The 25,377-nt window shown below is 41.2% G+C and overlaps 1 protein-coding gene across 4 annotated transcripts in view; it reads left to right on the top strand.

Moving 5' to 3' along the window:
• LOC137342105 (coiled-coil domain-containing protein 62-like) overlaps positions 1-24,966 on the top strand; it is a 44,150-nt gene extending 19,184 nt beyond the window's left edge. For 2 of the 4 annotated variants that reach the window (XR_010967203.1, XR_010967204.1), the window contains 8 exons: positions 3,479-3,580; positions 4,453-4,541; positions 9,590-9,690; positions 12,299-13,273; positions 14,087-14,270; positions 15,145-15,285; positions 20,504-20,836; positions 24,724-24,966. Coding sequence is in view for 2 of the 4 variants with exons in the window: in XM_068005761.1 (XP_067861862.1) it covers positions 3,479-3,580; positions 4,453-4,541; positions 9,590-9,690; positions 12,299-13,273; positions 14,087-14,270; positions 15,145-15,285; positions 24,724-24,741 (1,610 nt within the window). In the remaining 2 variants the exon portion in view is untranslated. The remainder of the gene's footprint in view (positions 1-3,478; positions 3,581-4,452; positions 4,542-9,589; positions 9,691-12,298; positions 13,274-14,086; positions 14,271-15,144; positions 15,286-20,503; positions 20,837-24,723) is intronic. The other 2 variants (XM_068005761.1, XM_068005762.1) reach the window with 2 other exon arrangements.
• The last annotated feature ends 411 nt before the right edge of the window (positions 24,967-25,377 follow it).

Raw genomic sequence — 25,377 nt, 5'->3', positions numbered from 1 at the left:
GGCTGGACTGCAGAGCTTTGATCTGATCCGTTGGTTGTGGAATCGCTTAGCTCTGTCTATAGCATGTTGCTTCCGCTGTTTAGCATGCATGTAGTCCTGAGTTGTAGCTTCACCAGGTTGGCACCTCATTTTTAGGTACACCTGGTGCTGTTCCTGGCATGCTCTTCTACACTCCTCATTGAGCCAGGGTTGATCCCCTGGCTTGTTGGTAATGGTAGAGTGAGGAATATGCCGAGCCATGAGGTTACAGATTGTGCTGAAATACAATTCTGCTGCTGCTGATGGCCCACAGCACCTCATGGATGCCCAGTTTTGAGCTGCTAGATCTGTACTGAATCTAGCCCATTTAGCACGGTGGTAGTGCCACACAGTACGTTGGATGGTGTCCTCAGTGCGAAGACGGGACTTTATCTCCTCAAGAACTGTGCGGTGGTCACTCCTACCAATACTGTCATGGACAGATGCATCTGCGACAGGTAGATTGGTGAGCACAAGGTCAAGTAAGTTTTTCCCTCGTGTTGGTTCGCTCACCACCTGCCGCAGGCCCAGTCTGGCAGCTCAGGACTTCAGGACTCGGCCAGCTCGGTCAGTAGTGGTGCTACCGATCCACTCTTGGTGATCGACATTGAAGTACCCCACCCAGAGTACATTTTGTGCCCTTGCTACCCTCAGTGCTTCCTCCAAGTGGTGCTCAACATGGAGGAGGACTGATTCATCAGCTGAGGGAGGGCGGCAGGTGATAATCAGCAGGAGGTTTCCTTGCCCATGTTTGACCTGATGCCATGAGATTTCATGGGGTCCGGAGTCAATGTTGAGGACTCCCAGGGCCACTCCCTCCTGACTGTATACCACTGTACCGCCACCTCTGGTGGGTCTGTCTTGCCGGTGGGACAGGACATACCCAGGGATGGTGATGGAAGAGTCTGGGACGTTGGCTGAAAGGTATGATTCTGAGAGTATGGCTATGTCAGGCTGTTGCTTGACTAGTCTGTGGGACAGCTCTCCCAATTTTGGCACAAGTCCCCATATGCTAGTGAGGAGGACTTTGCAGGGCCGACTGGGCTTGGTTTGCCTTTATCGTGTCCGGTGCCGGGTGGTCCATCAGGTTTTATTCTTCTTGTGACTTTTTTTTAGCGAGATTTTTCCTAAATTTGACCGCACATAACTTTATTTCAGTATTGCTGTAGGCATTGATACTTTTGGTGATAGGGGTGAGATTAACCAAACTCTGGGGCAGGGGAAGGTGACAGAATGTCCCTTGGAGAACCTGTTTACAGTCAGTAGAAGAGCTGGTGAGAGAAAGAGAGACCTTAATGGAGGGAAGGGAGGACTCCCTTTTGAATGGGAGGCAAGAAGCAAGAGGGTGGAGATACCTTTGGTCTGAAAGAATCTGTTTTAGAGGAAGATTTGGAGAGTAGAGAGGAATAAAGAGTGAAAACTGTCTGGTATTGGAGTATAATTGTTATAGCTGGGGATCTTGCAGGGTTATTATTTTGAGGTGGGGAGAAACAAACAGACATCATGTTTAATGTGGAGAAAAAAGATAGCAGCTTAAGCTCTGTTGATGCGAAGGGTGGGATGGCATCCGTGACTCTGCCAGAAGTGGGAGGGTTACTCTCTGGGCTTAATGGAATATAAAAGTAGGAGATCCACTAAAATCGCAATGACAATTCAGTACTTGGAAGAATAAAAGTTTATAAGTTAAAAATATTTTGCCTTTTTTTTTAAAAAAACAATTTCATACAGTAATTTTTGACATAACCAGTGATTTGGGATGGCCTCACAGACTCCCAGCGGTCATAAAAAGCACTACATTTTAAAATGTGCACTTGATTTTATTATCGTATCATCGTCGGTACAGCACAGGAGGAGGCCATTCGGCCCATCATGTTTGTGCCGGCTCTTTGCAAGAGCTATCCAATTAGTCCCAATTGCCTGCTCTTTCCCCATAGCCCTGTTATTTTTTTCCCTTGAAGTATTTATCCAATTACCTTTTGAAAGTTACTATTGAATCTGCTTCCACCACCCTTTCAGGCAGTGCATTCCAGATCATTATAACTCACTGCGTTTTAAAAAAAAATGTTTCCTCGTTGCCACTGGCTCTTTTGCCGATCACCTTAAATCTGTGCCCTTTAGTTACCGACCCTTCTGCCACTGGAAACATTTTCTCCTTATTTACTCTGTCAAAACCGTTAATGATTTTGAACACCTCTATCAAATCTCCCCATAACCACCTCTGAGCAACCCAGTTTCTCCAGTCTCTCCAGATAACTGAAGTCCCTCATCCTTGGCACCATTCTAGTAAATCTCGTCTGTACCCTCTCGAAGGGCGTTGACATCCTTCCTAGAGTGTGGTGCCCAGAATTGAACACAATACTCCAGCTGAGGCCTAACCAGCATCTTATAAAGGTTTAGTATAACTTCCTTGCTTTTGTACTCCATGCCTCCATTAATAAAGCCCAGGATCCCATAATGCTTTTTTAACTGCCTTCTCAACTTGTCCTGCCACCTTCAAAGATTCATGAAATTACTCACACTATACTTACACTTTCAAGTAGTAGTGGTATCCAAACTATCTCTCATAGCATGATGGTATCACAGAACAACCGTGGATGCTGATATGATGACATAAGTGTAGCGGGCTGTTTGCTCTTTATTTTCTCAGGAGAATGACGGCAGTTAGGATTTAAATGTTCAACCCAGTTGAAATGTGCTTGTGCAGGCAATGTTCCAATATACTGTTCTTAACAGCTCTCCTGGTGATTTGGATAAATGTACTGCAGTGTATGATATTGCACCATACAGACTAGGAAGGTTCCAGTTTTGATCCTTGGTCTGGGCTGCATTAGCTGATTTCAGCTAGATGGTGGTTAGGGCTGTTATAGCTGACCCCCTGCACTCTAGGTTAGAGAGAATGAAAATCAGACAGGGTTCGAGTTCCTGATTGCTATCCAGTGATTCTTGTTTGACAGTGGTTTGGGCTCAGCTGTGAGGCCCTCCAGTCAAATATGACTTGCCACTGTCTGGATTCACAAATGAAGAATAACTATTTGGGTGAAGTATAGAGCAGCTTCTGGTGTTTGTGGGATCATAACGTTATGATATGGTAATATTAGGAGAGAGGGACAAAATGGGAGAAATTGGAAATTGCTTTTTAAAAAAAAATACCCTTCAGACAACGGTCCTAATTGTTGTAAAGTACAAAAATACCCATAATTCAGTGCTGACGAACAACCTCTTGAGCAAGTTGAAAATGTTGTAAATGTATTTATCTCTGATCTTGCCCTGGGTTGAGAATCCCAATATATTAAAAGTTGGACCATGTTACGAACATCATGCTGTAAGATTCTTTACCACTTTGAACTTGTAAAACTTTGCTGTCCATTGTGCAAGGAGAAGAATCGTGTTTTCTGGTTGTCTCAGCAGTGAGAAGCCATTAAAGTCCATCAATTGAGACTTTTTCTCCTTTTTTGTTTAGATGAGTTAGATGAAAAGACAGTGGAAAATAATGAACAAAGGGAAGAAATTATTCGCCTTAAACAAGAAAGGCAGTATCTAGGAAATGAACTCACTTTAGCCGGTAAGTGAAGAATCCTAAAATACCTTGAGGGAGCTCCTACCTGGCTAAGTCACCACATGTGTGAACCAGTAGTATTTCAGGTCAGTCCCTGGTCTATGCAAAGTTAGTTGATCCCAGCTGGGGTAGCAGTAATGTGCTACAAATGGCCTTGTATCCTGGAGCTATGGAAGAGAGAAAAACAGTTCTGCACTTGATTTCTTATCCAGTGACCACAGGACTAAACTGTGATGCTCCCCTCTCCCTTTCATAGGAAGGATGAGCTTTTACGGGAGGTATTGGAGGGCTTCTGTTGTCCATGGAACTATGCTGTACTGTGTGTCATTGGTTTCAGGATCAGAGGTTAAGGGGAAAAAAACATAAGAAGACCTTTCAATGTCCTTCCTCAGAAATAGTTTCCAAAGTAGTGATTTCCCTCCCCCTGAATGATCTTGAAGTCTATTCCATTGAATCTCATGGGTGCAGATCTTTGTAACATCTTGTGGTCTGCTCTCCATTTACTTGTTTAAAAACTGCTTCAAATTTTTTTTTAAATTGAAACAGCCATTCTAGTAAATAATATTAAGTAAAGACCAACCTGACAGAACATGTTGTCTTCTGAAGTGTTCAGGATGTGTTTTTGCTTCTTTTTCCCCCCCCCCTTTTTTTTGTCCAGTTATAAGAAATCATAATTTAATGCATATATTGCAACCTGATAATTTATATAAAATCCAAAAAACTTTAATATTAGCTGGTAATGTTGTACGGTACTGTACATTTTCCAATTTTTTTTTAGTGATTTTTTTTACAGCCACAGTAAGTCCTAGGTCCTCTATATACAAAATGCTTGTGATGCAATAAAGACAAATTCAGTGTCTTTTATGATTCCATATCAGTTGAACGTGAGAAGAGGAAAGATCAGATACTGGAGTTGGCAAAATCAAAACAGGAGCGAGCAGACACTGAACTGCATGGTCTTCGGCAGGTAAGACCATTTGAAGTCTGTTAATGCAATGCAATCATTAATTAAGTATTGAAGGACAAAGTTGCTTTGAAGTAGTCAGGTGTAGACAAACAGGAAGAAAGTTGTACTCAGTCATTTACATAAGAATAGTTAGTTCCCAAGTTCAGTGGAACATTTAGTAATTTGATTCAATGTGTAAAAGAAATGACTATTGGATAGTGAAGGTTGAACCATACAAACCAGGATGCTCCCAAAATGAATGGAAGTATGTGATTAATATAGGGTCAGGAGTAGACCATTCAGCCCTTCGATCCCGTTCCAACATTCAATTAGATCATGGCTGATTTATACCTCAAATCCATGTACCCACCTTTGATCCATATTTCTTGATATCGTTACCTAATAAAAACCTGTCGATCTCAGTCTTGAAAATTTCAATTGACCCAGGAGGGAATTCCAGATTTTCACTACCCTTTGTTGTGGAAAAAGTGCTTCATGATTTCACTCTTAAATGGCCTAGCTCTAATTTTAAGATTGTGCCCCCACTTGAGGAAAGTTTCTCTACCATATCAAATCCCTTTGTTGTTTTAAATATCTCAATTAGATCACCCCCTAAACTTTTAAACTTGAGGGAATACAAGCCATATTTATGCAGCCTGACCACATAGTTTAACCCTTTAAGCCCAGGGATCATTCTGACTGATATAAAACTGACAGGTCTGTAGTTTTCTGGTTTCTCCTTTCCTCCTTTCTTAAATAATGGGAGTGATATTTGCAGTAGTAAGTTAGCTGATCTCAGCTGGGGTATTACTGTGGGTAGTACAATTTGCCTCAATGCTCTTGGGTTGGGGAGGTGAAAATTGGCCAGCGCTCCTGTTTTTGATTGCTATCTAGGGACCCCTGGAAGGCTGCGTGTGTGAACGTTCAGCGATGTTGGGAATAAGACCATTTTGAAGCCCTTTTATAGCAGTGATGATAGCACTCAAAAGTTTACATCATGTAAACTATTAACATTGATTTGCTTTAGGATAGATTTGAATGTTAAATATTTTGAACTACATAATTTTGTACTTTTTTTCATTGATGTGTAACATTACTGGATGTTAATATCACTGCTATGTAATTTTGTTTGTTCATAAAATTTCCCCATTGTCTTCTGTGGACACACAATGCCTGCTGCCAGTTAACCTGTTCCAAGGTCTCCAGTAATACTGCCCTGAGTTGATAGCCAGCAGGTGAGCAAGAATAGTCTAAAGATGACGACACTTTTTTTTCTATTTCCCCTTAATCCACCCAGTACCGTTCTGCAAGCACTGGCTGAGAGTGGGAACTTGTTAGTGAGAAGAATCATGCCACTGTGCGTTGACTATTTTAAGATATATTATGAGAGAGAAAACAGTGTTCGTAGAAAGTTATGGCACAGAAGGAGGCCATTTGGCCCATTGTGTCTGTGATGGCCGAAAAAGAGCTAACTAGCTTAATCCCACTTTCCAGCACTTGGTCCATAGCCCTGTAGGTTACGGTACTTCAGGTGCACATCCAAGTACTTTTTAAATGAGTTGAGGGTTTCTGCCTCTACCACCCTTTCAGGTAGTGAGTTCCAGACCCCCACCACCCTCTGGGTGAAAAAAATTCTCCTCAACTCTCCTCTAATCCTTCTACCAATTACTTTAAATCTATGCCCCCTGGTCACTGACCCCTCTGCTAAGGGAAATAGGACATCGCTATCCACTCTATCTAGGCCCCTCATAATTTTATACTTCTCAGTGTTCTTTTACGAATAGAGCTAATTACAATAAAATACTTTTTACAACTTCAAAATGTGGAAATAGCATACATTTTAATTACATGGCACTTACATCGTGCTAGATAGATGCCATATTTCTGTACTGATTAGTTCGTCATGGTTCACTGACGTGGAAATATGTTTTGTTGCATGTAAGTGCAAAGGTCATGATACTAAACACCTTTTTATACCATGTATAAAGTAAGTCATTGTATGTGAAGCATTCTCAGACATTTATTAGGTCTTGAGTCACATATATAAATGCAAGTCTCAGTTTCCAGAGGCGTGGCAAAATCTTCCAATTGAAGCTATGGCATAACCTTGTTTGTGCACAAGTGCTGTTACATGGCACACAGGCTATGGAATCAGTCTCCAAAAGACCAGAAAACAGTTGTCCTTAAAGCTTTCTTTAGGAAAGGAAACCCATGAGTACAGGGCCACTGAAGGGCACATTATTTTTTTTCCGGCCCTAGAACCTGTCCTTCACCTGAGGATAGTGCTCGCAGTAATAAGTGGGATAGATTCTAAAGGACTGTGACCCAAAATTTGGAAAGAACCTTCTATGCGAATGTCACACAGGCCAAATAAGTGGGTACTGACCTGCATCATAAAGAAACTGTTGTAGTTGGCCCCTGCAAAAATTTCAGTATTTTTAACATTTGGATTTTTAGAGTTAGCAAGGTGGCCTATATACCAATGTACTACGCTACAAACTTAGGTTTGTGCCCCAGAATTACTGCACTGCAAGTTCCCGATCGTAGTCATGTCACCGGCTGCGGGGTGGAGAAACCAAGTTGGAAGGAGGCAGGCACTTTCCACTTTTAGGCCCAGCGCTTTTGTGCCATTCGTTGCAGCCAGCTTGAGATTGATTCGAACAGAGATCTTAAAGCAGGTCATCTGTTTAGCCATTGTATTTTTGCAAATGATATTGGGCCGGAAATTGCTGGGAAGTCGCGTCATTAGAAATACGCATTAACGTTGCTCGCTATTATTAATTCATAAAAAATCCAGCAATTTGCAGAGTAAAGGAGATACACCACGCGTTCCAGTTCTCCGCAAATTGCTGGACGTTTGTGCAGCTCCGCCATTAGCGTCGCCAAAGCTGATAAAAGGCCATCCTCGCTGTGACTCTTCTCATCGAACTTAATGACTATCGTGTCATTGCAGGTTTTACATTACGATGAGTTATTCCAGCCGCAGCCATTTGCGCTGGTAATTAATGTGGTAGTGGACCCTATAAATTATGTGATTTATGGTCCTCACATGACACTCAACCTTGGAGGCCCAAGTTGTGGAGTCTCACTCCAGCAAGTGTTCCTAGAGGTTTTTCATTTTAATCTTCCTTGGCAGTCCTTTTGTGCCAATCTTGCCATCCACACTCCTGTTAATGTTGGATGGCAATAATTTTCAAAACAAAGATGTTTCGACACTCAAGAGGGTTACTCATTCAACTGCAAATTGGATTTCTTTCAGAAACTAACATTTTGGGATATAGTATATGAGTAACTTGAGACATGACATGTAGTAAGTGTAGCATGCTTGGGAGGAAAACAGTGACTTTGGACCTATAATTCCCAAAGCTTTCCACCACTGGGGCTCTTCTCATGTCATTTCTGGGTCTGTTGTGTACCGTGCGACTACCTGGATGGTAAAAGGCAAACTATAGATGGACCTTGGTCTTTTTTCATCTAGCAATTTCTTTCCACTATTCCTGATCATGATGGCCATTGCCGCTGGTTCTATACTTAATGGATTAAGAATGTTTGTGCATTTTGCACATCTACCCTCCCATTGACTCATTAACTTCTCAAGGACCAATACAGCAATTCCCAAACACAACTGGGTTACAATGTCCTTTTCTTCTTGTTCTTTTACATTTTTTCTTTCTTTTCCCATGTCTCCCTTTTCTCTCTCTCAATCCACTCTGTTACCCTCTCTTTATTCCTGTTTCTGTCTCTGTTTTGTTTTACTCTAATTCACCCTGTTTCCTTCTCCATCTTTCATTCTGTTTCTTTTTCTATCCTTTCCTTTCATTGGTGGAAGGGAGAAGTCAGCGTCACAGTCTTTTTACCAAAGACCCTCACATAAAAAACCTGGATTTAAACTGTTTATGATGATTGAGTTTGGTACATGGCACTGAACTTGGATGTCTAGAACATCAAAATGCCCTGTCTAGGTCCTTTCACCATACTGAAGGCAGATTTCCTTCCTTTAGGTGAGAGGAGACTCTGAGACTTGCAACTGCTGCTGGTAGGTGTTACCCAGAGGCCAGCTATGAGAACACACTTTATCCAGGGCTACCATGATTGGGTTGTAGACAGTTAAACAGAGCTACTGCTGTGTGTTTTGATGCTCTGTTCAGTAGGATGGTGGCGATGTAATTGCACATTTTATGATGTGTTCTGCTTATGAGGAGATCCTGACACCTGCTAGTGATAACGTAAATCTGCACTTGTTATTTGTCTACCAACTAGTGACTGTTGTCTTTTGGGAGGGATGGTAGAGGGTTAAGCTAGATCTCTTTGGGGTTTAGGTGGTTCTGAGATGATATGCCAGTGATGGAAGTTTAAACCAAGTCAACCTTCTTTGACGATTGCGTAAGCAGGCAGTTCTGCAGTACTCCAGAGCACTGTTAATGGATTGACCAGCCAGTCTGGCTCACTAATTGAACCTGGAGGCGTAGACCTGTTACTGGGGGCTGGGATTCTTCCAACTCAGCTCCAGAAAACCCTGCAAGTCTGTGCAATAACAGGTAAGTTGTACTACCTGAGCAAGTAACAAGAAGCTTACCAGTGCTTTGTTGTGCAGTTTTAGCTTGTTAATCTCCAGCAGTACCCATGTGTACATTTGGTGATCCTACAAACATTTGGCTTTGCCAACCTGTGTCTAAGGTCTCTTACCTTGGGTAAAGAGTATCTCTCTATGGGGGAGGAGTATGCACTCTGTCGGGCACATAGAGATTCTGCAATTATTTATTTCTCAATAGCTTAACTACTTTTTAAAAGAAAATATTGCAATTGTTTTTGTTTACAGTGCAGCCATATATTTATACACCACTGGCATAGTGTATAGAAAGTGAGGTTCAGTGTACAAATCCATCATTTTATATAATAAACTGTTGTTAGTTATTAAGATGAAATTAGCCATAGGTTTTTTTTCTTAACTTAATCTCGCACATACTATCTTACAAGTCTTCTCGGATGTTTGTGTGGAAATTAATGTACATTTGTCTATCTAATCTTTATCATGTTTGACATGTGCTGCTTCTATATCTTGTGATCAGGTAAATGAAAAGCAACAACATGACTTGCAGCTCCTGCATCTGAATCTTGAAAGTTCTCAGGAGTTGATCCAAAAGCAGGAGGAGAAAATTCTTGAAATTAGGTAGGCAGGAAGATTTGATTATGCAGTTTAAAAATCATCACTTGAAAAGCAGCCAACATGGGTGAAGAAGGCTTCTGCCAACGGTGTCCTACAGTAAACTGCTAGGAGATTTGTAAGCGTGATCTAGTATGACTGCAATATTTCCCTCCTCTCTGTGTGGAAAGCATATGGTTTCCTCTCTGCCTAAGGTGGAAGCTCACAATATGGGCATCTTAGATGACAACCTAAGTCCTAGCACAGTGTTTCAGTGTATAAGTGCAGGTGCTTCTCTACCAGTCTCATTGGTGTACCATTTATGTGTTGGTATTGGCTAGATCTTTAGAGTTACCACCTTTTAGCTGTGATAAGAATTGTTCACAAGAATGGACACATTATTAGTCATCTGAAGGACAATGGTTACTAATATCACACTAGAGTAGAAGTGAGATGAGTTTCAATTTGTTCCAAGTGAGCTCAATCTACAGTGGTGCAGTTTGGAGGGGAGACTGGAACTACTTGAGCCAATGGACACGTTCTTTTATGCCATCCATAAAAGGTTATTGCCATTTCCTGAATGGCCTAAGGAGTTTATCCAATTAGCTGAGCTACATTAGCCAGGAACATACGAATTAAGAGTAGGAGTGGGCCATTCGGCCCCTCAAGCCTGCTCTGCCATTTGATAAGATCATGGCTGATCTAATTGTGACCTCAACCCTACTTTCCCATTTACCTATTATAACCTTTGACTCCCCTGTTAATCAGGAATCTATCTAACTCAGCCTTAAAAATATTCAATGACCCTGCCTCCACCGCTCTCTGGGGAAGGGAGTTCCACAGACTCACGACCCTCTGAGAGAAAAAAATTCTCCTCATCTCCGTCTTAAATGGGAGACACCTTATTTTTAAACTGTGGCCCTAGTTCTAGTCTCTCCCACAAGGGGAAACATCCCCTCAGCATCTACCTCTTCTAGTCCCCTCAGGATCTTATGTTTCAATAAGATCACCTCATTCTTCTAAACTCCAGTGTATACAGGCACAACTTGTCCAACCTTTCCTCATAAGATAATCCCCTCATCCCAGGAACATCCCAGGTTCCCTGATCTGTGCTAAAAGTAAATCTCAGTCAGCACTGGGATGCTACAATTTGACATCGCTTGTGGATTATAGAGCAGAAAAATGTCCAGAATTTCTTTGGAGCAGTCGTTATATCTGAGCCTAGACAGTGATTGACAGCAGGATAACTGACCTGTTGGGCATCACGACCAGGGGTGGACTGGCACCGTGGGAAATCAGGAGAATTCCTGCATGCTCCTGTGAATAGTTCCATGTTTAGGAGGTTGATGGGTGATCCAAGTGAGGTGTTTAAAATGATAAAGGGATAGTAGATACAGATAGAATATCACATTTGGTGTGGGAATCCAGAACAAGGGGACATAACCTTAAAATTAGAGTTAGGCCAGTTAGGAGTAAAATCAGGAAGCATTTTTTCACACAAAGGTGTAGTGGAAATCTGGAACTCTTCCCAAAAAGCTGTGGTTGATGCTGAGTGAATTGAAATTTTCAAGACCGATCAATAGATTTTTGTTAGGTAAGGGTATCAAGGGATATGGAGAAAAGGTGGGTAAATGGAGTTGAAGTACATATTAGTCATGATCTAATAGAATGACGGAAAGGCTCGTAGGGCTTAATGGCCAACTCCTGTTCTTGTGTTCTCTGGCACTGCATTATCGACGCCTCCCCCTTTTTTCCATGAGAATCCTGAAGAATCCTGTGCCTTTTTGGTGGAGCCAGTCTGATCATGGCCAAGCACACTTCTGTCCTCAGCTGATATCCACATGTGCACGTTCTAGCAGCAATCACTGGACAGCAATTGGGAATGGGAATCCTGACAATTTTCTTCTTGGGTCTAGGGATATTGAAGCCACTTAGAATCATAGATTCATAGAAAGGTTACAGCACGAAAGGAGGCCATTCGGCCCATCAAGTCCGTGCCGGCTCTATGCAAGAGCAATCCAGCTAGTCTCACTATCCCTATCCCTGTAGCCCTACAACTTGTCCATTAAATTTTTAGCAATTGTAATTGTAATTTAAACTGTTAACATTAGCTGGTAGAAAATGTCTCTCAAAAAAGAAACAGTACATTTGGGAATGATTCTAGTTTACTTTTTTAGGGATACATATATGGTATATATTTGAATATATTACATTTGGAAAGTGGAGAATTGGTTTAATATGTGGCGGATATTGAATATTGGGCTGCAAAGAGCAAATTGGAGACTTGACATCAAGACACTGGCAAAATTGCACTTGTATCCAGCTTTGACTCTTCCATTTTATGTTCCCGTGTGTAATGTTCCTGAAGCTTATTTTTTTTAATATAGAATGTAAAGCTAAAAACTTACCCTGAATTGATAGTATAATCACACACACGGATTTGCTAATTATAGTGACATTTTTATGTTTATCTGTCTAGTTCTTTCAGTGCCAGTTGACTTTTAAAATTTGTTCTTGGTGCTTTTAAGAGTTGTGCAGTATTAACATTTGAAAACTTCAATAAAGGGACTATGAAAACTATCACAAGTTCTTGCCATTGATCCTGTTTGTATTTTTTTTCTTTTTTCTCTCTAAGTTCAAGTAGACTTCTCTCCGACCCCAACTGTACGACACAAAGTAGGGATGGACAGAATGAGATAAAGGGACAAGAACACATAAATGACATGGTCATTAAAAAATGGAAAAAGGAGACAAGCAAAGAACATAAAAAAGATTGTATGATTAATAGACACAAAGAAGAAACAGTCAAGCCAATGCCAGTAATGCAGAACCAGAATGGTGAATTAATTCTAAATAATACCAAAGAGCAGGGCCACTTATTGGTCACTGAAGTGGGCAACACTATCAATTGCAGAAATTATACCTCATCTGAATGTGTAAATGCACAAACTATCTTTCCTATCGACTTTGATCAATCTGCTAATGGAAATCTGTCATTCAAGACCTATACTCTTCAGACTAATGCTAATGATTCTAATAAAAAACCCTCAAAATATGTTATGCCAAAACAAAGTTGCAAATTTACAACAGCAAACAATTGTAGCTCACCTCAGGGAAGAGATGACAATTTACAGCAAGTGTCAAGGAAACAAAAATTGAGATTTGACGGATCGTCTGATGTCAATGCCATAGAATGTATGGAGCAACATAATATAGCTTATACAAACACTGATCATCACAGTCCTAGCTGCAGCAACTCTTGCCATTGCAAAGTCAGCTTAACGACCATTTCAGTAGACAACCATCACTCTCTTTGTTCAAAGTCAAGTGCAACTTCTATTGTGTCATCCAAAGAAACAGCAAAGACTTCAGAGAATCATAAAATAGAAGAAAAATACAGTAATGAGCTGAATGAATGTGGAATGAATGAAGAAATCATTCGGTCTCATACAAGGAATGAAGCAGACCTGGAACCTCCAGTCTCAGAACAAGATTGGATGAAGCTTTTTCAGCCAGCTGTAGATGTAAAGGACTTGTGGTGGCTGTACCTAAACGATGGTTCGGGATCCTCACATGGGTTAGACAGTCCTACTAGTGTGGGAAAAAAGAGGTGCGATAACTTCAGTTGTACAAAAAATTGCATAAGGATTAAAAGAGCAACCATTGATAGCAGAGTAATTTGGGATGAGTTTCATTTTAAATCTCAGGAAAACCACAGTAATATTCTGAACTTCACAGGGAGGAATTTCCAGTCTAAATGTTGCAAATGCATATGGGTTAAGTGCTGTATGCACCACTTAATTGGAAGTACCTATATTTACTGATGCACTAAATTCTCTGTACATTAATTGGGATGGGGATTTGTTGAGTTATGTGAATTTTTTGACTGATCTCTATTTTAGGTATCAGACATGGCTCAGTATAACACTCTCACCTCTTGAGTTAGAAGCTTGTGAGTTGAAGCTTCACTTTAGAGACTTGAGCACATAATCTTTATTGCTACGTGTGCATTTTGGAAGTATTGGGTGAGGACACATTTGGGTTTGAAAATCTTTCCCTCTATGTTTGAATAGCCTACTGATGTTCACACACCAAGAATGGCCACTTAGGTATTCAAGTGCTACCAGGTACCTGCAGAATTGTACTCTATAATTTGTCACCACTCTCTGCAGACAATAAGAATATTGGAGAGAGAGAAAACTGAAGCCAATGCATCGTTAGAAATTAGCTAGGAGACCTGACCATGCACAATTTGTCTCTTATGGACTTTTCTAGCTAGATTTCATCCTGCATTACTTCTCATGCTGTTGCATTTTATGACTTGAGTCAATGTATGGGAAATAGCAAGAACTTAGTTTAAATCTGTTTCAAAGTTACTATCAAAATTTCCCTTTTCATTTTATTCTTCCTATACCAATAACAGTGAGGAAAGGCTGGAACTGAACACATTTGGTCTGGAGTCACCACTACGTTCCATGAATTCCTCACCAGTCAGAGAAAGGCCGAGGGGAAAAAGCAGCCTCCATGGTGACCTTTGCATGAATGACTCTGTTTCACCAGTGAGGCTGAACACTAATGAGGACAGTGGAAGGATGTCTGCTAATAATGTAAGTTTTTACAATCATTAAACATCATCTTACAAAGATTTATCACTAGGGAAGGAAGCAGATATCAGTAAGAGCCTTTGCCAGCACTGGTATCCTTTTTAAAAAGATCTACCAGTACTGGTAATTTTCAAGTGTTATACAAATTCCAGTGTGCTAACTACAGTACATAGCCCAATGGCAATCTTAAAAGACCTATATGGATAATATTTGCAAAACAGTACATTCTGAATTTTTTATTATACAACCAAGAAAACCAACCAAAAAGGATCAGTTAATAAAAAGCAAAGAAAACTGCATCTGCTAGAAATCTGAACAAAAACAGAAATTGTTGGAAACACTCAGCAGGTAAAGCAGCATGTGTGGAGAGAACAGGTGAGTTAATGTTTCAGGTGTAGACCTTTTGTCAGAATATATAAGCAGTTAATGTTCTGCTATATGACCGTCTATTTGAAAAGACCTTGTACCCTGTTGAATTTTGACTTGCATGTACACATACTACATGCTAATACAGTATAACTGCTGAAAAATGGCTTCTGGAAGCCAAAGCTTGCATTATTTATGACTATGTGTTAAATGGGGGAGGGGGGTCCCCCAGATGTTTAACTTATTTTTGTTTAATCAAAACTTTGTGATCAACTTAGATCTGAGTTTATATTAGAATCCTTGAATTTCAGAAACTTAACTGCTACTTGCCAAGCTAGCAAGATATATACACTTGCATGTTAAGTGAAAAAAAAATGTTGTTACAACTAACAGTAGGGGTTATCGCAAATTGACTTACATTCATTATGCAAGATGTCTTTTGCGAACAAAAACTACTAAATAATGTTTTTGTGTTAACCCAAATTAATGAGGCTTGTCAAATTCTCTCAAGACTTATCGAGATGACTGTTCACCAACTACTAAACTGCAACGTCTGCTGGCTGAATCTCGACAGATGGTCGCTAGCCTGGAGCGCAGCACTCAGCTTCCTCTCGGCTTGTCATCCTGTGCTAGCAGCAATAGCAATGCAAGGGTAAGTGAGGTTCCACTAATTATTTCTGTACTTAGAAGGTAAAGAATGATAATATGTAAATGATGTGGCGATGCCGGTGATGGACTGGGGTTGACAATTGTAAACAATTTTACAACACCAAGTTATAGTCCAACAAATTTATTTTAAATTCCACAAGCTTTCGGAGGCTTCCTCCTTCCTCAGGTGAACGGTGTGGAAATGAAATTTTCGAATCCTTCACGTTTGAAAATCACAGAACAATGCCTGGTGATTACTGCCCGTTGCCAAGGCAATCACAGTGAGCAGACAGAAAGGTGTCACCTAAAAGGCCACCGAATATAGAAACCCACAAAAAAAGTGAGAGAGAGAGAAGGAAGACAGTCAATGACCCGTTATATTAAAAACAGATAACATTTGTTCGCTGGTGGTGTTACGTGTAGTGTGACATGAACCCAAGATCCCGGTTGAGGCCGTCCTCGTGGGTGCGGAACTTGGCTATCAATTTGTGCTCGACGATTTTGCGTTGTCGTGTGTCTCGAAGGCCGCCTTGGAGTATGCTTACCCGAAGGTCGGTGGCTGAATGTCCATGACTGCTGAAATGTTCCCCGACAGGGAGAGAACCCTCCTGTTTGGTGATTGTTGCGCGGTGTCCGTTCATCCGTTGTCGCAGCGTCTGCATGGTCTCGCCAATGTACCATGCTCTGGGGCATCCTTTCCTGCAATGTATGAGGTAGACAACGTTGGCCGAGTCACAGGAGTATGAACCGTGCACCTGGTGGGTGGTGTCCTCTCGTGTGATGGTGGTATCTGTGTCGATGATCTGGCATGTCTTGCAGAGGTTACCGTGGCAGGGTTGTGTGGTGTCGTGGACGCTGTTCTCCTGAAAGCTGGGTAATTTGCTGCGAACAATGGTTTGTTTGAGGTTGGGTGGCTGTTTAAAGGCGAGTAGTGGAAGTGTGGGGATGGCCATAGCGAGGTGTTCGTCATCATTGATGACATGTTGAAGGCTGCGGAGAACATGGCGTAGTTTCTCCGCTCCGGGGAAGTACTGGACTACGAAGGGTACTCTGTTGGTTGCGTCCCGTGTTAGTCTTCTGAGGAGGTCTACGCGATATTTCGCTGTGGCCCGTCGGAACTGTCGATCGATGAGTCGAGCATCATATCCCGTTCTTACTAGGACGTCTTTCAGCGTCTGTAGGTGTCCATCGTGTTCCTCCTCGTCTGAGCAGACCCTGTGTATTCGCAGGGCCTGTCCATAGGGGATGGCCTCTTTGACGTGGTTAGGGTGGAAGCTGGAAAAGTGGAGCATCGTGAGGTTGTCCGTGGGCTTGCGGTAGAGTGAGGTGCTGAGGTGCCCGTCTTTGATGGAGATTCGTGTGTCCAAGAAAGAAACTGATTTTGAGGAGTAGTCCATGGTGAGCTTGATGGTGGGATGGAACTTGTTGATGTTATTGTGTAGTCTCTTCAGTGATTCCTCACCGTGGGTCCGTAGAAAGAAAATGTCGTCGATGTATCTGGTGTATAGTGTTGGTTGGAGGTCCTGTGCAGTGAAGAAGTCCCGCTCGAACTTGTGCATGAAAATGTTGGCGTATTGGGGTGCGAATTTGGTCCTCATGGCTGTTCCGTGTGTTGGGGTAAAGAACTGGTTATTGAAGGTGAAGACATTGTGATCCAGGATGAAGCGGATGAGTTGTAGGATGGCGTCTGGAGATTGGCTGTTGTTGGTGTTGAGTATTGATGCTGTCGCAGCGATGCCGTCATCGTGGGGGATACTGGTGTAGAGTGCCGAGACGTCCATCGTGGTGAGAAGTGTTCCTGGTTCAACAGGTCCGTTGGTACTGAGTTTTTGTAGAAAGTCTGTCGTGTCGCGACAGAAGCTGGGGGTTCCCTGCACGATGGGTTTCAGGATGCCCTCGATGTATCCAGAGAGGTTCTCACACAGGGTTCCGTTGCCTGATACGATAGGACGTCCGGGTGTGTTGGCTTTGTGTATCTTTGGGAGGCAGTAGAAGTCTCCCATGCGGGGAGTGCGTGTGATGTTTTGAAGGTCTGGATCGAAGGTCTTGATCAGTTTGTTGAGCTGATGGGTGTGTTCTTTGGTCGGGTCTGTGGGTAACCATCTGTAGTGTTCCTGGTTGTCCAGTTGTCGGTATGCTTCTTTGCAATAGTCCGTTCTGTTCTGTATGACGATGGCTTCTCCTTTGTCCGCTGGTTTGATGACGATATTGCACTCGGAAGACAGTCCAGAATGTCACCCGAGCACAACGCAACGTCTTCAAAGCTCTCCAGACCAACCGCAACATCGTCATCAAACCAGCGGACAAAGGAGGAGCCATCGTCATACAGAACGGACTATTGCAAAGAAGCATACCGACAACTGGACAACCAGGAACACTACAGACAGTTACCCACAGACCCGACCAAAGAACACACCCATCAGCTCAACAAACTGATCAAGACCTTCGATCCAGACCTTCAAAACATCCTACGCACTCTCATCCCACGTACTCCCCGCATGGGAGACTTCTACTGCCTCCCAAAGATACACAAAGCCAACACACCCGGACGTCCTATCGTATCAGGCAACGGAACCCTGTGTGAGAACCTCTCTGGATACATCGAGGGCATCCTGAAATCCATCGTGCAGGGAACCCCCAGCTTCTGTCGCGACACTACAGACTTTCTACAAAAACTCAGTACCCACGGACCTGTTGAACCAGGAACACTTCTCACCACGATGGACGTCTCGGCACTCTACACCAGTATCCCCCACGATGACGGCATCGCTGCGACAGCATCAATACTCAACACCAACAACAGCCAATCTCCAGACGCCATCCTACAACTCATCCGCTTCATCCTGGATCACAATGTCTTCACCTTCAATAACCAGTTCTTTACCCCAACACACGGAACAGCCATGGGGACCAAATTCGCATCCCAATACGCCAACATTTTCATGCACAAGTTCGAGCGGGACTTCTTCACTGCACAGGACCTCCAACCAACACTATACACCAGATACATCGACGACATTTTCTTTCTATGGACCCACGGTGAGGAATCACTAAAGAGACTACACGATAACATCAACAAGTTCCATCCCACCATCAAGCTCACCATGGACTACTCCTCAGAATCAGTTTCTTTCTTGGACACACAAATCTCCTTCAAAGACGGGCACCTCAGCACCTCACTCTACCGCAAGCCCACGGACAACCTCACGATGCTCCACTTTTCCAGCTTCCACCCTAACCACGTCAAAGAGGCCATCCCCTATGGACAGGCTCTGCGAATACACAGGATCTTCTCAGACGAGGAGGAACGCGATGGACACCTACAGACGCTGAAAGACGCCCTCGTAAGAACGGGATATGATGCTCGACTCATCGATCGACAGTTCCGACGGGCCACAGCGAAAAATCGCATAGACCTCCTCAGAAGACTTAACACGGGACGCAACCAACAGAGTACCCTTCGTCGTCCAGTACTTCCCCGGAGCGGAGAAACTACGCCATGTTCTCCGCAGCCTTCAACATGTCATCAATGATGACGAACACCTCGCTATGGCCATCCCCACACCTCCACTACTCGCCTTTAAACAGCCACCCAACCTCAAACAAACCATCGTTCGCAGCAAATTACCCAGCTTTCAGGAGAACAGCGTCCACGACACCACACAACCCTGCCACGGTAAACTCTGCAAGACATGCCAGATCATCGACACAGATACCACCATCACACGAGAGGACACCACCCACCAGGTGCACGGTTCATACTCCTGTGACTCGGCCAACGTTGTCTACCTCATACGTTGCAGGAAAGGATGCCCCAGAGCATGGTACATTGGCGAGACCATGCAGACGCTGCGACAACGGATGAACGGACACCGCGCAACAATCGCCAAACAGGAGGGTTCTCTCCCTGTCGGGGAACACTTCAGCAGTCATGGACATTCAGCCACCGACCTTCGGGTAAGCATACTCCAAGGCGGCCTTCGAGACACACGACAACGCAAAATCGTCGAGCAGAAATTGATAGCCAAGTTCCGCACCCATGAGGACGGCCTCAACCGGGATCTTGGATTCATTTCACACTACACGTAACCCCACCAGCGAACAAATGTTATCTGTTTTTAATATAACTGGTCATTGACTGTCTTCCTTCTCTCTCTCTCTCTCTCTCTCTCGCTTTTTTTGTGGGTTTGTATATTCGGTGGCCTTTTCGGTGACACCTTTCTGTCTGCTCACTGTGATTGCCTTGGCAACGGGCAGTAATCACCAGGCATTGTTCTGTGATTTTCAAATGCGAAGGATTCGAAAATTTCATTTCCACACCGTTCACCTGAGGAAGGAGGAAGCCTCTGAAAGCTTGTGGAATTTACAATAAATTTGTTGGACTATAACTTGATGTTGTAAAATTGTTTACAATATGTAAATGGAGAAACCTACCTCATATAAAATGTATTTCTGAACAAAAAAAACTGCCATCACAGTAATTAGCATATAAACTGCAGAAATTAATTAACTTCCCACTATTTTATTTCTCTTCTCTTTACTTCCCCCAACAGCTCTTTATCATGATTTGTAGTATAAAAGTTAATGTACGTTGAAAATTTAGTTGCTGATGTATCTCCACTATAACTAAAATATTGTGTCAATCTCCTTCATGGATCTGATTTGGGCCCTAATAATACGTGACCATAAATGTATTATTGCTCATATGGAATCGCGAAACCAATCAGATGTCATAGCGTGCACGGATGGTGATGAGGGACTTTACATCGGGCTGTCAAACTCTCGGCACTTTAATTTCCCTGGACAGAGGACAGGCCTGTTCTAGGGAAAGTGCGTTTGCAAGGCATCTCTTCCCATCACAATACAGCAGATTAGCCACCAAACCATGTGTCAAACCAGGGAAAGGGAGTTGCTGATCCACATTTGAATGCCATGGTTTCAGTCACCATCTTGAAAAGGAAACAAAATCTGGAGGTAAATATTTAAACCCTCAGCCTCCTGACTTGGAAGGACCTCAGCCCCATCACCGAGCACGCTAACATACACAAGTATAACTATATATGAACCTCAAATGTCTCAACTTGCAAGTTTTTATGTGGTTGTAATATAACATTAACTTTGTATCAATCCATGCCCTGAAAGGTTGTGTAAATTCCTTGCACAAAGAAAGGAAATTGTCAAGCACTAGATCACCTGCTTGTTTTATTTTTTAAAAAATGAAGAAGCAGAAATGTTCACGAGAAAGTTGGTCAAAAAATTAAGCCTCGAGAATTCGACTGTCTGTCCGAAGTCAACCTGTGCACCCACTTAAGACTTGCTCCCACTCTTCACTGGCCGCTGATGAATATAGAACAGATGCCAACACCACCCAACCAACCAGTTTCCTGCTGACTCCTGAGAATTGCTCAATGCCACCCACTCACCAGCCCAAACAACCCCCGCAGAAAGCGAGATCCTTCTTCTCCTCTTTCCCCCACCCCTCTCTGACTTACGAGTGTTGGTGTGAGAGATCGACTGGGACACTTATGGATTTTAGAGAGAGGGGTACAAATATGGTAACTTTTTTTATATTGTGTGTAGTATGCCTGGAAAATGCAATACTTTTACATTTTCTGCTTTTGTTTCATTCAATAACAACTGGGGAGGTGTCATGGTTTTTTTTTTAAGTGGGAGGGGGAGGCGTTTTTTCTAAGTTTCAGAGCCACTGCTTACCATGGATTTTATCCGAAGAAAGACTGCCTGGATCCCCATGTTTCATCACATCACAATACAGTGAGGAGATATAGTATAACACAATGTATTTTTGCAAATTTATTTTAATTTTTATCTGAACTTTAACACAGGTAATGAGCTAGTAGCTTATAAAAAGAGATACTATATATTAGAAGTTTATATGGAAGAAAATGTTTAAATATAGGTGTAATATTAGATTTTTATACATTTATTTGTAGGTGATTAAAGGATTTTAGCTATTCAGTGTTTCATGTAAATAAACTTTATGAATGGTTCCCAAAATATAGATGCTTAGTAAATGACTTGTTAGCTACTGTTTTGGCCCTGCACTTTAAAATAGGAAACCAGAGTTTACATAGTTGTACCTAGTATTTACAGCACAGAAAGAGGCCACTCGGCTCAACAGGTCTATCTATACTGGTGTTTATGCTCCACATGAGCCTCCTCTCAATATATCCTTCAATTCCATGTTTCCTCATGTAATTATCTAGCTTCCCCTTAGATGCATCGGGTTAAGATCCTGGTATTGACTGACATTTACAGCTGGGTTTTCTCCTAAGAAGCAAGTTTACGAAACTCATGGCGGGAGAGCGGTCCCTTCCACATCACTGGAGTGTATTCTGACAGGTTAACTAAGGAAGAAAAATTATACTTTCTGGAGAAATTCATAGGTTGGACAATTCTAAACCCTTAACCAAGGAATAGATCATGATGACTCTAGGAGTTAATTTTGAGGGGGAGATTGGAGACAAGGAGAGTGAACAGTGATGGCGAGAGATACGTAAACTGCTCAGTTATTGACATAATTTACCATACAACTCAAGTTTGTTTCATTTTCAGAGTCCCCTTACAAGACAATAGACTGTTGTTTGAAGAAAATGGATACTTAAAACCACATTGATCTAGTTTTCTTATTGTATTCCCTCTCTTAGCTTCCTAAACAAAATCTGATGGGTAAATCTTTGTACGCTGCTCTTAGTCTGACTTTTAATCTGCTTTAGAAAGATTTGTATTTGATAAATGAAAATGATTTCACCTTTTTTGCTTCTTTGTCTTTCTCCATTCACTGTAAGGCTGATTTCTTTTTTCACCCATGGGATTTATGATAACATATGGTTTCTATGGTTTAAAATTTCTTGATTCTAAAGCTTTAGTTAGATGAGGAGTTGTAGGAGTGGTAAACATTGAACAATAATCTAGTTAAAGCACAGTTGTGCCAATTAATGGAATCTGAAATCAGTAATTTTAATAGTGAACGAATGAATTTAACAGTACGAACAACCTCTAAACCATAACCATTTGGTGCAAATTCAAAGGGAACAAAATCTTAAAGTTGTTACAAAAGCAATACAATATCCATTTCCTGTCTGCTACCAGAAGGAAAAAGTTGAGACTATATTGTAAAAAAAATAGTATGTTTGGCTGCCTAAATTTATTTCCATTCAATTGGAGCTTTGCTCATGTTCAAATTCCACTCAAGCTTCAATTTTGTGGTTTATAACTTTAAAAAAATTGCTCAATTTTTAAAATATTTGTTCTCAGGAAATGGGTGACACAGTTAAGGCCGCAATTATTGCCCATTTCTACTTGCCCTGGCATCTAAGTGGTTTGCTAGTTCACTTCAGAGAGCATTAAGTCAACCACATTGTGTTGGGCTAGAGTTACATTAAGGCCAGACTGGGTTGGCAGATTCCCTTCCCCGAAGAAGCGAACCAATTGGATTTTTAAGATAATCTGGCAGCTTTCATGGTAATTTTTTCTGGTGCTAGCCCACAAATTACTCAGTTGAATTTTTGATTGTAACTTACTGCTGGCAACTATTTTCAAATAGAAGCCATTTAATTCCCCTCAAAGTGTGATGGATGGATTTTTTTTGTGCTTTGGATATTAATTTATTGCCTCATGATAACATAACCATATGTTATCATAAATCCCATGGGTGAAAAAAGAAATCAGCCTTACAGTGAATGGAGAAAGACAAAGAAGCAAAAAAGGTGAAATCATTTTCATTTATCAAATACAAATCTTTCTAAAGCAGATTAAGAATGCATGCCCAGATTAAAATGGCCTTTATTTTAAACATGGGTGTACTCAAAACCATCCACCTCTTCTACTTCTGTGCCTGTAAGAAACCATTTGTCACTTGAATAACTTAAAACATACTGCATTGCCTTCACTGGAGGGGAGGGTGTAATTACAGCCTGATAAGTTTTACATACAGTTTCCAGAAAAGTTGACAGGAAGTACGGGCAGACCTAAGATTTTTAATATATTATAGATTTTGAGTGATTTGATCAGTTCAGGTTCTGCTTTGTTTTATTGATAGATTTTGGTTGCTGCTTATGGTTGATTTTTTGGTAGTTTGCTTGTTTTCCTGGGAGTTTTGATTTGTCGATTTTAAGAAATTTGAGCCAAAGTGTGATGTGACAGATAGGAAATGTCTACTATGTAACTGTATTTATAGTAGCATAGAAATTGCCTAAAGCTGGTTTAATGCAGTTATCTGTACAATAATTTTATAAAACCTCCAAGTTTTGAATTATACGGGAATGTTTATTTTCCAGTTATGCTAATTGTTTTGCCCTGGTTTCATAAAGGCTGAAATTAGTTTGGTTGGAGTTAATGAAACTGAAATTTACATCTTGAGTCAGACAAAAGTGTTTTCCATTTAAACAATTGGAAAGCAATAGGAATAAAAGTAATTTCCAAACAAATTACTTTTGTAATATCATCGTATGTGGGATGTGAAATATGAATCAAATATTGTTTAAACAATGGCATTAGTCCTGGTCTCCCTGTAATATTATTTCCAAAATGGAAAGCAAAGAAATGCACAGTAAAACTGAGCTGTTTGCTAAAGCATCTTATTTAGCACAAAAAAGTTACAGAACTGTCACATATATATGTTCCATGCCATTGCAGATAAGTTTTGACATCTCTTATATTGGAAGTTGGATTGTTCAATAAATATAATCATGACATTTTATGCTTTTTTTCTAAAAAAAAGTTATTGATGGAATACTTCTGTTGTGATGAAAACATCGCCACCCCATTTAAAATGATTTAATATAATACACTGATCAGCAGCTGTTGGTAAATGTTCACTAATTGGTAATCAGCAATGGGCCTATGTTAGCAGAGCAGCTAGTTTAGAGGCTGCTATCATTGATTTAATGAGCACATATTCCATAGCAGTAGTTAGCATAGATTTAGAAGTCACATGTCATACTTCAACAACCTACTAGAATTCTCTGAGGAGTTAACAAAACTAGTAGACAAGCAGTCCCATGGACTTAGCCTTGCATTCTGAAAAAGCATTTGACAAGTTCCATATGTGAGACTTGTAAAGAAGACAAAGTCCAAAGTATCAATGCTGTTTATTGCTGGTTCAGACTCCAATAATTGGTTCAGGCTGATTTTTTTTACAGCCACCTTTCTCTTCTTTGAGACCAAACCCTCACTCTATACTTGTGCATCACAATAGCTGAGATGAGAAACTTAGCTGAGTGGGGAATGAAACCTGTTACCACCATTTGTGATGCTATGCCCTGACTTTATTTCATTATTTAGTTTGGCGAGACTAAGTTAAGAGCTTTGGCATATTTTAGGTCAGGTTGTATCATTGAATGTGTTGTAAATTTGGGCATTCTGGGATCTATATTTAAATCTTTTTCAACTGAATTGTTATGATACAATCTTGTTTTTGCAGGATGGTGGTTCGCTCTAATATAGGAGACAATTCATTCAGTAAATGATACTCCTGCTTGACAAGGTAAAATGACAGAAAATTGCAAAGTGGAGTAAATGCTGTAACAAGATCCTTTGACTGCAATGGAAAGGACATTACGCTGCCAGTTTCGGTGACAGTTACACTTAATATTTACCAATGGACCAGATTCTGATGTGTTTTAGGATGCAGATATGAAAGTTGCAAATAAATACATGGAAACAACTGGTATTTGTGTGCAATGATAACAAACTAATGGTATTTCAAGCTGCAGACACTTCATTTTCATGTGAATATCACAGCACTGATCAGATTAACAGTAGCATTTATAGTGAAACTAGACGTGGGGAAAAATCATGTTGAAAGTGTTACATTAAGAACAAAATCACAACATTTCTACAAAGGTTGCTGTTTACTAGCTAGGAAATACAATTTTTACTTTTGTTTGTATAATCTGTTTCAATCAATACTTGATTATAAGAAGATTTGGGGTACTAAAAAATACCCAAATTAAGAACTGACCATGCTAAAGTATGGAATTATTGCTGTTGAGGAGCTTCCAGTTTTTTTAAATGATGGAGTCAGTATTTCTTTGACAGTGCAGGTTCAACCCCAATAAGAAGAGTCAATATGAAG

The sequence above is a fragment of the Heptranchias perlo genome, chromosome 25 (genome assembly GCF_035084215.1).
Source record: "Heptranchias perlo isolate sHepPer1 chromosome 25, sHepPer1.hap1, whole genome shotgun sequence".
NCBI lineage: Eukaryota > Metazoa > Chordata > Chondrichthyes > Hexanchiformes > Hexanchidae > Heptranchias > Heptranchias perlo.
This window is presented reverse-complemented; position numbering and strand designations above follow the sequence as displayed.